This window comes from Nanorana parkeri, unplaced genomic scaffold (assembly GCF_000935625.1).
Source record: "Nanorana parkeri isolate BGI_ZX_2015 unplaced genomic scaffold, ASM93562v1 scaffold800, whole genome shotgun sequence".
NCBI classification, from domain to species: Eukaryota; Metazoa; Chordata; class Amphibia; order Anura; family Dicroglossidae; genus Nanorana; species Nanorana parkeri.
This window is the reverse complement of record NW_017307068.1, coordinates 262,444-277,812: the sequence shown is the minus strand read 5'-3', so window position 1 is coordinate 277,812 and position 15,369 is coordinate 262,444. Positions and strand designations below refer to the sequence as shown.

At 41.9% G+C, this 15,369-nt stretch overlaps 1 protein-coding gene across 1 annotated transcript in view; it reads left to right on the top strand.

Annotated features, from left to right (window-relative positions):
* NIPAL1 (NIPA like domain containing 1) overlaps window positions 1–14,575 on the top strand; it is a 32,428-nt gene extending 17,853 nt beyond the window's left edge. Inside the window, exons 3-6 of the mRNA XM_018564957.1 lie at window positions 8,121–8,177; window positions 9,010–9,100; window positions 9,998–10,158; window positions 13,925–14,575. Coding sequence (XP_018420459.1) covers window positions 8,121–8,177; window positions 9,010–9,100; window positions 9,998–10,158; window positions 13,925–14,544 — 929 coding nt within the window. The 3' untranslated portion in view covers window positions 14,545–14,575. The remainder of the gene's footprint in view (window positions 1–8,120; window positions 8,178–9,009; window positions 9,101–9,997; window positions 10,159–13,924) is intronic.
* Window positions 14,576–15,369: the final 794 nt, after the last annotated feature.

The window sequence follows — 15,369 nt, the reverse complement described above, 5'->3', positions numbered from 1 at the left end:
ATCACAGTACCAAAAGAGCGTTGCGACACCTTCTGCAGTGAGTCGTGGCATCCTTCCTGCAACTCTCAGCAGCCCATGGCTGTGCTCAGCTCTGTAGGGATCATTGATTTGAACTTTCAGTGTGTACTTTGAAAACATATAGATCATCGGATTGATTTTTGGCTACAACCGTGTATAACCTTTCATAGAAAGAGAAATGATAAAAGGCAAAGGACTTCAACCGCAAAACAAACAAGTAAAGTGTGCAGAGGAGGAACGTGCATTCTGGGACTAGAATGACTATTATTGTTTCTGTTAGGAGAACCTGGTCAGACCATTTGACTGAGAATGGTGAAGGGAACACGTCGGGATCAGAAAGCATATGTAGCTCTTGGTGGGCACAATCATGGACCACGGAGGGTTTTGTTTTCCCTTTTCCAGTTCTGTTAGAGTTTGTGGAAAGTTGAAATTTATAGATTCGGGTGTTTCTCCTTGCAACAATGTGTAAATGAATCATTATTTGATCCTGGGATCAATCTTTATGCACATTTACAACATTTCTACAATCATTTTCCATTCGGCATCAACAAAACTCATTTGAAAATTCGACTTTGGGTAAACCGGGTGGCGTTGGCAGACCACCTATGGATCAACTTTTGGCCAATTGAGCAGGAGACGTCCGATATTCCAACTGGAGTATGACCAGTTTTATTTAGACTGTAATGAGATAAAGGACATTTGTAGAAGGGACCGTTGTTTGTGGAACAGCCTCTAAGAGCCGATGTGAACAGATGTTTCTGTTTAGAAGAGCTTGCTATCAATGCACATTGTGAGTGAGGGCCCATTCACACCATAGCACAATACCATGCAAATAACGCATGCTATCACACAGCGCACCTAGCATGCATTATCGCGCAGGAGGTGCGTTACCATTCATTGAAGAGAAAAGTATAGGTGAAGCAGAGAACACTAGGTGAAGTATAGAGTATGTACAGTAAGTAAAACACAGAACACTAGGTAAAATACGGAGGCTGTAGGTAAAACACAGAACACTAGGTAAATTATGGAGGCCTTTAGGTAAAACACAGAACACTAGGTAAAATACGGAGGCTGTAGGTAAAACACAGAACACTAGGTAAAATACGGAGGCTGTAGGTAAAACACAGAACACTAGGTGAAAGGTGGAGGCTGTAGGTAAAACACAGAACACTAGGTAAATTATGGAGGCCTTTAGGTAAAACACAGAACACTAGGTAAAATACGGAGGCTGTAGGTAAAACACAGAACACTAGGTAAAATATGGAGGCTGTAGGTAAAACACAGAACACTAGGTAAAATACGAAGGCTGTAGGTAAAACACAGAACATTAGGTGAAAGGTGGAGGCTGTAGGTAAAACACAGAATACTAGGTAAAATATGGAGGCTGTAGGTAAAGCACAGAACACTAGGTAAAATATGGAGGCTGTAGGTAAAACACAGAAAACTAGGTGAAAGGTGAAGGCTGTAGGTAAAACACAGAACACTAGGTATAATATGGAGGATGTGGTAAAACACAGAACACTAAGTATAAGGTGGAGGCTGTAGGTAAAACACAGAACACTAGGTAAAATATGGAGGCTGTAGGTAAAACACAGAACACTAGGTGAAAGGTGGAGGCTGTAGGTAAAACACAGAACACTAGGTATAAGGTGGAGGCTGTAGGTAAAACACAGAATACTAGGTAAAATATGGAGGCTGTAGGTAAAACACAGAACACTAGGTAAAATATGGAGGCTGTAGGTAAAACACAGAACACTAGGTGAAAGGTGGAGGCTGTAGGTAAAACACAGAACACTAGGTATAAGGTGGAGGCTGTAGGTAAAACACAGAATACTAGGTAAAATATGGAGGCTGTAGGTAAAACACAGAACACTAGGTATAAGGTGGAGGCTGTAGGTAAAACACAGAATACTAGGTAAAATATGGAGGCTGTAGGTAAAACACAGAACACTAGGTAAAATACGGAGGCTGTACATAAAACAGAGAGGCTGTAGGTGAAACATAGAGGAAATAGCAGAAATATAAAAGGATGTAGATAACACACGGAGGCTGTATGATAAAGTTGGACTCCAGACACAAAACCCATATTTAAATATATTCCTCAATAGCTACAAAGTATATAAATCCTATTTCTGTGCACCAAATGCCTTTGCAAGCTCAGTTATCACCTTGCAAAAGCAGTGGTGACATCACCGTGCTGTACACAGCCTGTGCAGAGAGAAGAGTTGTGGGAGGGACCCAACAGGCCCCACCCACTACAGGCTGCCTGCAGAAAACTACAGGAGGGGGCGGAGACAAGACCAGTGACCCTGCACAAGAAGAGAGAGCAGCAGTGAGCGGTCTTTATTGCAGGACGTCTCACGCTGGATTCCTGCCCAGATCTGGAAGCAATACACAAAGCACAGCAAGATTCCAGTAAGAATACACACGCCTCTTGTATTTAGACAATAGCTGCTTATCCCGGAGTTCAGTTTTAATAGGTGGCTCAGCACTAGGTTGTGATACTGGGCGTTGATGTTATGATTCATATAGTTCATGTTATTTTATAATTAGCATGCAGAATCATTATGTTCCAGCAGAACAAGATTACTATATGTATAGTCTTTCCAGTTTTAGACAATTGTACAGTGACAGTTTCAGTGGGATGATTTTTGGGTCTCTGGGGTTTATAAGCTATTTCAAATGCTGATTAAATCACTTACAGTGGATGCTGCTTTTTGATGTTTACAAGTTATAACTTCCTCCATCAGCTGGTCCCCTGAGCACTTGTCCTGATATCCTGTTTTAGGGTGGCTCCTTTCACTTGCAGGGTCCTATGTAGCCACCCTTGTGTGTGTTAGTAAGCTGTGTGTCTGAATCTGGGAGAGTTTCCCATGGCAACCAGTCAGCTTCTACCTATAATTTTCAAAGCTTACCTGAACAAACTGAAGAGAGATGCTGATTGGTTTCCATGGGCAGCTGCTCCACACTCTGTCTGCTCCAGTTGTGATAGATTCCCCTGAATGTTTCTGCTACCTTCATGACAAAATACAACATAAATGTAGGCCACTATTATTGCAAGGCCCCCAAACTAAAAGAAGTTCTGCTCAAAAAACAAAAACAGTTCTTCAGAGAGCCAAAACTATTATAAATCTAATTGCTCCAAGTAAACTGTCGGATAACAACCCCCCATGAATTAATGACTGACCTTCCTGAATATTCAGGGTGCCTAATTGTATAATGGTGATGGTGGAATCAGGAATGAACTATTTACTGTAAGTTCGTTTAAGAAGACAAGAGGCCACCACAGTGGTGTATTCTGGTTTGGGGCTGCCCTAGGCAAGATGAAACTAGGGCCCCCCCCCCCCCCCATTACATCTGCAGGATCTCAGGGGGGCTGTGCAGATCCTGCAAAGCCCCCGAGACCCTGCAGAGCCCACCACAGATCATGCACATCCCCCCTGAGACTCTCAGGCGGGCTATGCAGAATCCATGCTGGGCTCTGCAGGGTCCCTTTAGCAGCAGTGTGATCATCTTACCTGCTGCTTGGTCCCTGGCCTCCTCCACCGCTGGACTGGTGCTGCAGGACCTGGCCTCCTCTGCTGCCCAACGGCTCTTCTGTGACCCGGCTTCCTATGGCACCCTGGCCCCTTCTTGATCCGATGTCACCCTGGCCTCGCCACGCCCCTTCCTGCTGCTCCACCTCACCCCCTCCTGCTGCTCCGACTTTTCTGCCTCCTCCGCTGCCTCCTCTCTGCTTCCTCTGCCTCCTCGCCGACTCCGTCCTTTGACTCCTCCTCTGCCGCCCCCTCCGCCCAGATGCCTATTTGTTTTGGGGGCGACATTTTTGCTGCCCCCCAGAAAACTTCCGCCCCAAGGCAAATGCCTTGTTTGCCTCGCAGCAGATACGCCCCTAGGTCACCAAATGAAATTATAGGAAAAAAGGTATAACCTCAAACTGTGAAAGGGATTCTATGCTGTCTATACTTCTATACTTACCTACCAGTGGTATAGCGTGGGTTGTGCACCTCGAGTCCTTGAAGTCTCTGGAGATGGAGACAGAGATTTCGGTGGACACCGAGTGGCACGGGTGCCAGGGGTGCGGAGCACCGTGCAAGCCTTAGTCCGAGATCCGAGCCGAGGTCAAGTCCACTCTGGCAACGAAGTACACAACGGTTAATCAGAAGAATGGTCGAGATCCAAGCCGGGGTCGGTTCCAATCTGGCAGCTGAGTACAAAAGGGTAAAAGAAGTAGAATGGTCAAGGTACAAATCTGAGGTCAATGGCAGGCAGCAATCAAGAGTAGTCAAATAGGTTTCCAGGTTACAACAAGTTCAGAGAGCTCACACACTAGCACAGGAACAAGGGGGGACGGAAGATAATCCAGCAATTTGGCAGTGTCTGGGCTGGGCTTATATAGGGAAGTGATGATTGAAGTTTGAGGTCACTTCCTGTGCGCCTCCTGGGCATTTTCCCGCCTTTTTCCATCAGGTTGAGGTCACTTCCTGTGCGCCTCCTGGACATTTTCCCTCCTTTCTCCATCAGGTCTTCTGCGCATGCGCGGGTTGACACACTGACGAGTCGTTGGCGCGGATTTCCTCTTGCGGCAACGCGCCATTGGTGCATGCGTAGTAAGCCCTGGACTCTTACAGACCGGGGCAAGGCAAGTATTGTGCCCCCTACCCCACATGTTATGGGGGGTGTAACTATTTTTTTAATTATTATTTATTTCTTTCATTTTTTTCTTTACTGTCACGGGGCTTCAGATAAATATTAGGTGTCTAAACAGACCCCTGATATTTCCCTTTGAAATAGAAAAAGAGATTGAGGACACTGAATCCTCAATCTCTTTTTCTGCAGCCCCAGCACTGATGTAACTGGAGCACTCAGTACAGAGGCTTCCTGTTCATTCAAAAACTGAGGAGGCATAGTACTCTCCCCAGTTATGAATGGACAGGAAAAAGCATCTGTACTGAGTGCTCCTGTCCATTCAGAAACTGAGTAAGTGAATACTATGTCCCCCCCTCATAAAGGAACAGGAAGTGATGTGTAGTACTTCCTGTTCATTCATAACTGGGGACATAATAAGCTTACTATGTCCTCAGTTATTTACAAACACTGGAGTGGTTAGTACTGCTCACCCCGGTGTTTGCTCAGTACAGGGAAGGATCAGCAAATATCACACGTTTGCTGATTTTCTGCTCGGTATCCTGAAGCTCCACCTAGCCTGCACAGCCCCACTCTTCATTCTGACAGCCCTGCCTCGGCATCCTGACTGCTCATGTCATTGCCTTCTCCTCCCCGCTCTGCACAGGCAGCTGGATCAGCTCTGTATCCCCTCCATTCTCACTCCCTCTGCTACAGGGATCGGAGCGGGCACAAACCGCAGCATACAGCTGGTTCCCTGTGGGGAGGAGAGAGCTGAAGAGCAGCGGCAGTTTCTAACCTGAGCCTGGGACCCCCTGCTGGCCCGATGGGGCCTGGTACAGGAGCATTTCTAAAAATGTGGTGCCCATGGCAACCGCCCCCTGACACCATCCCCTTTCCCCCCTTCCCCAACGCTTAGTCCCTGTTACCTACTATGTAATTATATAACTATACGTTGCAAAATGAAACTAGAACTAGAGATCAGTGCTATAATCCATCAATATTGCATCTATCTATCTCTGACTGGATAAGAACAGAGCTCGTATAACGATCTTGTAAAGGTTTTATAATGTTTTTCCATGTAACACTTTTATTGAACGAGGGTGATGTTTTATTGGAGAAAGCCATGTATTGTGGTAGGTTTACATAATTTATTGGAGAATAATACCATGTACAGAGATTAGAGGTTTAGATACATGGGCAAAGCCCAGTTATTGCCGCCTCGTAGAGTCCAGGGGGCTAAAGTGTCTGATCACCTGGTGCCCATAAGGCTTTTCCACCCAACTGTCCATTAGAAACTACAAAAGTCCTGTATACTAGATAATGTTAGGATTGACGAAAGAGGTACCACTCCCACTTCTGTGGTTGCCCATAATACAGGAAGTGGGCAGTTGATAAAGGCTGGACTGTCCCATAATGCATTTGTAATTTGTATGTAATAAGATGGCCTATGTGAGTCAGCTTGGATGAAAATAAGGGCAGGGTTAGGGCTTCTCACTCTGAAAGAAGGTGCTCTTTGAAAAATGGGATTGAATGCAAAGTATGGCATGCGTGCTTTTGTGATCATATTACATTACGACCTGCAAGCAAACACCTGCAAGAAATATGGTACATGCAGAAAATCATATGGCTGAATTTGAATGTACACAGAGACATAGCTTGAATGTAGAGCTAGGCATATGTCTCAGTGAAGGACAGACTAGGAGGCTGTGGGAGGGGATCCCATACGAGCTATGACACAAAGAAGCGATCTTCCTGTTTCTCCTTTGACGGTTTCCTCTTTTCCTTTACCTGTAGCAGCCAAACTAAATTTACAAAACTTTATTGGGGTAACTGTCTGAATCTTCTAAACATGGTCAACAAATTGTCCAGGGCAACACATATCCAATCTGTATCCAATTATCTGCTCTGTATCCAATTATCTGCTCTGCATCCAACACCCCTTATTGCCCTCACTGCTATCTCTCCCATCTTATCTAGCATCTAACAATCACCCCACCACCAAAATCAACCTCCCACCACACTCCAATGTTCTGGAATGCTTCAGTATTCTACCATAATATCCAATCTGCCCATTTTTACACGGAATAGAAAGCAGCAGTTAAGAAGTAAGCTAAATGTTTTGTAGACATTTAGAAATCTTACATATGAATATTGGTAAGAACTTAGTCCTTTAGGGACAGTGGCAGGTTGCAGCTATGACCATGTTCTTATATAAAACGATTTAGTCATTTTACTGATTTTTAAACTATATGACCAAAGGTATGTTGATACCCCTCTAAAATTTTGAGTTTAGGTGCATTAAACCAGGTCCAAAAAAATGGTTTGAGTTTGGTGTAGGAATTGAAATGGTCTGCACAAAGCCCTGACATCAACAGGTGGCATTGCTAGGTCCCTCGTATCATCAAAATCGGCATACATGGGAGTACATGCACAGGTCAAAGCAGTGTGTGGGGACAGGGGGGTGTTAGAAAGAACAAGGAATATACTGGCCGGAGAAGAGAGCAGAGTGAGCCGGGGTTAACCTAACTGTGCTGCTACTGGTTCGCCATTCAGCCAGTAGGATGGGGGTGTATACTTGGCAAAGTAGTACTGCTGCTGCAGTGGAGGTCAAGGGCAATGGCTATGTTTTCTAGCAGGAGTGTCTGGATCACAAAACTGGCTGTTTAAAGTTATTAATCCATTGGTTGATAAAATAGTCCCTACTTTATCTATGGTATTTTATTTGTGTATTGAGCTGCTTGCCTGGTGATCAACTTTAAGTATTAACCAAGGAGTAAGCCTCCCTGCCTCTAACCAAGTATATTTCTATGTCTAGCTCTTAAAGTTCCCCATGTCCAGCCAACTTATCTGTCAATAGTACTGCAATACCCTAGTGTGCCCCTTGACGTTTATGTGGTGTTCTTTTGTGGTCACTGACTATTATTTGATTTTTTTTTTGTTGTTGTATCTATTGGCTTTTGTTTTATCCATAGATTGTAATTAGCAGGGTCAGCACTTTTTCCAACCAGAATCAGATCATATGGGCTGAACCAGTAACACACTGGACCTTTTATCCTCTTCATGTACATGTGTTTTGAAGAGTTTTAAAGCGACCATGGCATATAAATAAATAAAATGTATAAAGCACACATGTATCTGTAAGGAAGAGAAATATTGCTTACCTGCCCATGCCACTAAAGTCTGCTCCCCCAAAGTCTGCTTGAAAACTCAGATCTTGAGTCCCAAGGTGGAACCATTTCTCACATACGGAGCAGAGATCTTTATACAATTGACATGTATGACAGGTTTGCTTTAAGTTTCTTCATTGATTAGTGCTTGGGGGCCCTGAGCTGTTACTTTCTACCATTAGCTATGATTAGTTCTTCTGATTCAATAGATATTTACCAATATTAGTACAGTATTTGGTGGTGCCTTGTCTTAGAATATGTATCTCAGTTAGGTTTTTTTCTAATGATAACATTATTTTGTTCCAGGACAGGGTGGATTTTCATACCTCAAGGAATGGCTCTGGTGGGCTGGGCTTCTTTCAAGTAAGTCAAACAATTCTTTGTTTCCTGAGAAAATCAATGCAATAATGAATTACTTGGCTGAGCCAGCTGAATGAGACTTTCCACGTACAATACACATGTGAACAGAAGTGTGCCCTCGGTTCAGCTCTGCTTTGTTTAATCTTATTCTTATATATTGTTATTAGCGAACTTTGTGTTTTGTAGCTATCTCATGAAAGTAAAGCTGGACATGCTGCCTTATATCTCATTAATGAACACCTTTAGGCTCAATTGATTTCATTATATATAATGTAATTATTTCATGGTTTGACTGTTGACATATTCTATCCTAATTCAAAATATTAACCACTTACAAAGCCATCCACAACTCTGCCCCCGGCTATATCTCAAACTTTGTCTCTATGTATCGCACTAACCGCCCCCTCCACTCCTCCCAAGACCTCTTGCTCTCTAGCTCCCTTGTCAACTCCTCCCATGCTCGCCTACAGGACTTCACTAGAGTCTCCCCCATTCTGTGGAACTCTTTACCCCAACCTGTCCGTCTATCTCCTACTCTGACTACCTTTAGGCGTTCCCTTAAGACTCATCTCTTCAGGGAAGCTTATCCAATCTCAACCTAACCACTGAAATATCAATTTCTCAAACAATTCATCCCCACACAGCTACCTCCTCATGTATCACTTTCCCCTCCCTTTTAAATTGCAGGGCCCTCCTTACCATCTTGTCTTGAATTGTATTGTAATTGTAATGTCTTCCTTATATTGTAAAGCGCTGCGCAAACTGTTGGCGCTATTTAAATCCTGTATAATAATAATAATAATAATAATATAACAATCTCACTTTTCATTGCTAGTGGGGGCAGGAGAAGCTGCTAACTTTGCTGCATATGCATTTGCACCGGCCACTCTAGTGACCCCGCTAGGAGCATTGAGTGTTCTTATCTGGTAAGTATGGATTTTAGTAATGTAAATATTGTTGATCGCCATATCATGTCACACACACAACATTTTGTGTGTTTAATTTTCATCTGTGAGCATTTTATTCTTATTGGGTGCATATGGTACTGAGAAATTGCTGATAAACTGTCTGGCCGACTACTTGCTCCTGCCACTACTCAAGATCTTGGTCAGTATGGACACGGAGGAAACAATACAGATTGTAAAGTCTCTCTTCATGAACTACCCTAGATAGATCCCATAGAACATACATAGATTTCCCTTTGTATATAAAGCTCAGGTTTCTTCCATAGTGTCCCCCAGGGTATTACTCCATCAGGTTAAACCCAGGGTGTGTCTCTCCATGCACACTAGCAATGTAAAGTGGCTTCTAGGGCACCTAAACATCACACCATGTATCACACCATTGTGTGCAGTGATGTTGCCGTGGATCGCACTTACCAAGGACCTCGCAGCCGCATCTGCGAGAAAATTTAAAGTGCCGGTGTCAGCAGAGTGTCTTGTGTACGGGTGCCTGCTGGCTGGACACCCGTACACAAGACTCCAAACCCGGACTGTCCGGTTGAAAACCGGACGGGTGGCAACCATTGTATTAGACTGAAGAAAAGTCATATAGCTGCCATGTCAAAACAATCATAGGTCTGGATTACAGTCCAGTGAGGCCACCCATCATACTAAAGGAGCAATAGGGAAGCTCACAGGTCAGGGGTGAGCAGGGCCAAACTCATCTTTTTCAGGAGGTAATGTCGGCTTATGTATTTTTCATCATATTCACACTGAATTGCCTAAGCCTTTACAGGTTTATTTTAAGCCGATTGCTTTTACTTTGATTAAAAATACTATTTATGCTTGCAATTTAATCTGCAACCTGCTATTTTCCTGCAGTGCAGTCCTATCTTCCTATTTCCTGAATGAAAAGCTGAACATGCATGGAAAGCTCGGCTGTGTTTTGTGTATCCTTGGCTCCACCATGATGGTCATACATGCTCCTCAAGAGGAAGAGGTCACGTCTCTGCATGACCTAGAAATTAAACTAAGAGATCCAGGTTGGTATTTTGAATATCACTGCAAATTTAAAGCAATTATTTGAAGTTCCAAACTCAACTACAATTTTTTGGGTGTATTTAACCTTTAATGAAGAATAATACATACAAAACATATTATAACTGCAATTTTGGTAAAACAAAGTCCCTTGCTGTGAAAAATAAATTTTACAGGGTTTCAGTAGTTTTTAAGGTGCTCTCACAGAAGGATACAATATTTTCACATCGGCACTTCTCCACATGGAGGTTTGGCTGTCTGCAGACTTTCATGTATCCCTATCAATGAAGGATCCTGTACGGCACACCACTTGTCAACATGACAACTTTCAGCAATTTAAACTCCAATTACAATTAAAATGCAGAGGTGTCTTCACATACCTGTAGATGGTTTCCAGAGCACTCTAGGAGTCCTCATACTATTTATTATGCAAATACTTCATCTGCTGATACCTGATATCAAGCTTGAACTGATAGCGTCCTTCACCTTACTATTGGTCTATAGCTATAATGAGCAGTCAATGACAATAAGTAAGAGGGAAGAGGAGTGGGTCTAGGTTTGCATAAAAGACTCAGCGGGCTTTGGCGGCACTCTGGAAGCCATCTAAATGTATGTATATACACTTCTAAATACCTGCACTTATTTTTTCTAATGTTAATTTGTATTTGTTGTAACAGGTAGACAAAAGCAAAAAAAGAAAACCACTATTGCTTAGACTCTAATCCCTGAATTACGTGGTAGAATAGAATATACGAGGGGGAATCAAAAAGTAATGCCTGTTGAGATCAAGAATATATAGAATGAACATACAGTTAGCCAATAATTCCTCTAGTTATTCTTCCACATAGTCCCCATCACATTCGATTTATTTGCGCCATTGTTTTACCCAGGCCTCAAGTCCAGTTTGGAAAAGTTTAAGTTTTTCGGCACAAGGAGAGCTTGAATGGTGCCATTAAATGCCTTGTCAGCAATCTCAGTTTCTTCTTTTATTTCAAACTTTTTTACCCAGTGCCTAATATTGCTCATGTCAAATAACCGCATAACCATACACATTGTACAGGCACTTATAGCTCTCAACAACCAAACAAACCCTCTTTCCTCAGAAACTCAGTTACAGCACTTTGTTTTATCCTCTCATCCATAATTCACTTGGTACAATGTAAAAAAACAGAAGCACACAATGATTGAGTAAAGGTGGCTATACACCTTCCAATTATCATTTGATTTATTTCATCCCATCATCGAACCCCAGTTCGATTTCCGCTTGAATACCCCATCATGCACAGACCAATGTAGATTTCGATTATCGTTCATTAGCAATAATAACTGGCAACAGAACGGATTTTCGTTTGCACATGTGCAGTGTTCATGTTGCGATTTTTTTTCTGTACGAAAACGCAACAAATCCATAGATTTTCATACGATTCGAAAAAAGTTTTCTAGCCTGACAGACAGATGAAATTCGGCCAGGAGTACAGTAATTCTGATCATTCACTTCCCATCAACTGGGCGATTATCCTACAAAAACCTGAACTTGTTTGTTTTTCGAATGATAATCGCAAGGTGTATGGGCACCTTTAGACTATATGTATGATATATATCACGCATTTAATAATACGTAGATATGAAACACTGCAGATATGAAACAACAGACATTACTTTTTGATTCCCTCTTGTATTTCCCTGTAAAGAAGAAAGGACTAAACTAGACATATAATCCTCTCATCCACATTTTTAGCCAGATTGAACCAAATAAGGCAAAGAAAGTGAAGGGAAGTCTCCAATGGGATACTAAAAAAGTTTATTTACTATAAATACCCGTTTACTGGAAAATACTTGCCTAAGATACCTAAGATTTTCTTGCATGATCCTTATCTACTGAGATAATGGTTAGGAAAGATGGAAAATCCATTAACATGCTCACATTAAAAGCCTGCATATGTGGCCACATTGCCTGCCCCACAAAATCTAGAATTGCAGCAAAAAAACAAATGATTTAGATTTGTCGATAGCTGTGTATCAAACACCCAGATTTTAAGAGAGGCCAGACAGCTTAGGCTTATACACTGAGTGGCCAGATTATTATGACCACATGACGTTTGTAGGCAAATTAGCTATAATTTCGAGCTGAAGTTGCTAGAGGGCCAGACCATCATAAATAGGGAAGCAGGTTGTTTACCACGACAGTAGAAGTGATTTTTTTCTAAAGATACGGGTAAACAACGCGATTTAACAGCCTTTGAACGTGGGATGATTGTTGGCGCTCGGAGCCATGGAGCGAGTATCAGCAAAACAGCAGAATTCGTTAAATGTTCAAGAGCAGCTGTTGTTAAAGTGTTTAAAGAGTTGACTGTCAGCCGAAAATCTGGGTCTAAACGTGCGAATTGTGGCCGTCAGCGACTAGTCAATGTTAGGGCAGAACGGAGAGTGGCAAGACTGGTACAAGACAACAGAAGGGCAACAGTGCACCAAATTACTGCAGATCTTAATCAGGGATCCTCTCAAATGATCTCTGAACACACTGTTCACCGTACACTGCATCATATGGGATATGGAAGCCGAAGGCCTGTTCGAACATCTTTGCTGTCTACAGTTAACAAGATAAAACGTCTCTAATTCGCACATGTAACACAAGGATTGGACAGTCGGGCATTGGAAAAAAGTCATGTGGTCCGATGAATCACGTTTCCAGTTGCATCATGCAGATGGCAGAGTGAGAATTTGCTCAACCCTTCAAGCTGGTGGGGGCATGATTTGGGCCCTTTAATTCGTGTGGAACAACGTCTGAATAGCACAACATACCAAAGTATCGTTGCTGATCAAGTTCATCCTATCATGTTGATGGCATATCCCAATGGAGATGGCTTCTTCCAACAAGACAATGCGCCATGCCACGGTGCTATCAGGCAACTGGTTCCATAACCATCAAATCTCACAGAACTGGACAGTGCTATTCATCAGGCATGGTGTCAGATTCCGCGCATCACCTTTCAACATCTTGGGAAGTCAACGCCAAGAAGAATCGCCGCAGTATTGAAGGCAAAAGGTGGCCCAACAAAGTACTGATGGGGTGGTCATAATAATCTGGCCACTCAGTGTATTTATAAAACAGTTATTGTGATTTTTTTATGATTCTTTATTTAATTTTTTTTTAGAACAAATAGAAGAAAAGATAACAACAGCAGTAAATGAAAAGTACAGTAGTAATTGTACTCCCAAGCAGACCCCCGTATTCAGAGAAATCCCAGACCTGGAACCCTGAGTCCAACTTCATTGCGTAGGGCCCTAAAGAATATTGCAAGCTAACTCAGTAGGGGCTATGTAAGAGACCTGGTGTACTGACTATGACTTTGACTGCTGAGGAATCCCCTTCCAGCAGAAGAAAGCCCAACGTTTAGCATTCAATGACAGGAAATGTCATCAAAGCACATCAGTGGAGCAGGGAGTCCAATAGGAAATTTGAGAGTCAGTGGGTCTTCTCTGGGGAATGCAAAGAACGCTGCAGTGAATGTTTGGTGAATGTCAGATTTACTGCTGTGTACATATGCCCATGGTGTTTGCATCACAAACTTTATTTTCCAATTAAACGCTAAGCCTTAACCATGTTTTTACTGAGTTGCAAATTACTGATATGTAACTTGGACTAAGATATTTATTGATTTGCTTGCTTAGTTCTAACAACTGTGAAACATCTGGCAGATTTCTTGTACCCAGTTTGCTGAAATATTTCAGTATATTCATTTTAATCTCATTACATTTTTTTTCCAACAGGTTTCATTACTTTTGCTACAGTGTCAGTTGTGGCATCCCTGGTCCTTATAATAGCGGTTGCCCCCAAAAAAGGTCAAACCAACATCCTAGTTTACATCGCCATTTGTTCTATAATTGGTGCTTTCTCTGTGTCTTCTGTGAAAGGACTTGGAATCTCCATCCACGAGTTCATTGAACAGAAGCCAGTTTACAAAAACCCTCTATTTTACATCTTACTGGCTACACTGGTCCTGTCTATCAGTACACAGATAAATTATCTCAACAAAGCTCTGGATATGTTCAATACATCAATAGTGACGCCTATATATTATGTCTTCTTCACCACTATGGTGGTCACCTGTTCCGTTATATTGTTCAAGGAATGGAATAATATGAATGTTAGTGACATGATTGGGACATTGAGTGGCTTCCTTACCATTATTATTGGCATTTTTCTTCTGCATGCCTTTAAGAACACCAATATTACATGGAGTCAGATCACCTCTACCATCAGCAAAGACAAACAGACAGTTCTGGATGGACAGGAAGACCAACAAAGCCTGCTTGGGAACGCAGAACATTCTATATTGGCATTTGAGGATGATATTGCCATCTACAGTAGGACAAGCCAACAGCACTGACTAAGCTCCATGGCTGGAAGATTTGTATTTACTTATTATGTTTGTGTGTACCTTGCAGTGTTGAGGTAGAAGATTTGTACTCATTTTATATTCTTTAAGTGCACGGACTTTTGTGCTTCTTATTTTCAGATCTCAGGAAGTGAAACTAATTGTATATTTTGTATATAGACAGAGGAATAAATATTTTCAAATAAATTATCTATTTTTAATGGTTAATAAACCATAAAATTATATATTTTAGTACAAATAACAAAATAACAACAAGTAGAAGAACAAAATTGATGACATTAACATAAATATATACATATGCAGCCGTATATATTTCTTACAGACACAAATTACAAAATCTCTTTCTTCTCTTCATTATCTTTGCATTATATGCGTTACATTCACCTCTTTACCTTGTCGTAATCATTACCCATTATTTATGTCTATTATCTAGACTTTCATATACCTAAACTCACTACCAACCCCTAATTAGAGGTTGATTTCTCTCACCACTTCAACATACATTTATTTATTACCCCCAAAAATGTATTTATTTACTCAAGACTCATCTATTGGGTATTATAACTTAAACAATGTTCAGAATACATTACACATTATTCCATAATTACTATATCTCGCCCAACCTGATCAAACATGGAAGAGGAAGAATTTACTGATATTCCTTCTTATTTGTGCTTATTGTTGTGTTTACCCTTCCAAATCTCTTTTGTGGTCTACTTTCTCTATGTGCGTGTACTAAACAGAGTACTTACTAGTACATACTTAGTGGTTCGGTCCGCTGTCTCCCTTCCCCCTAACCCCACCATTATCTGTAAT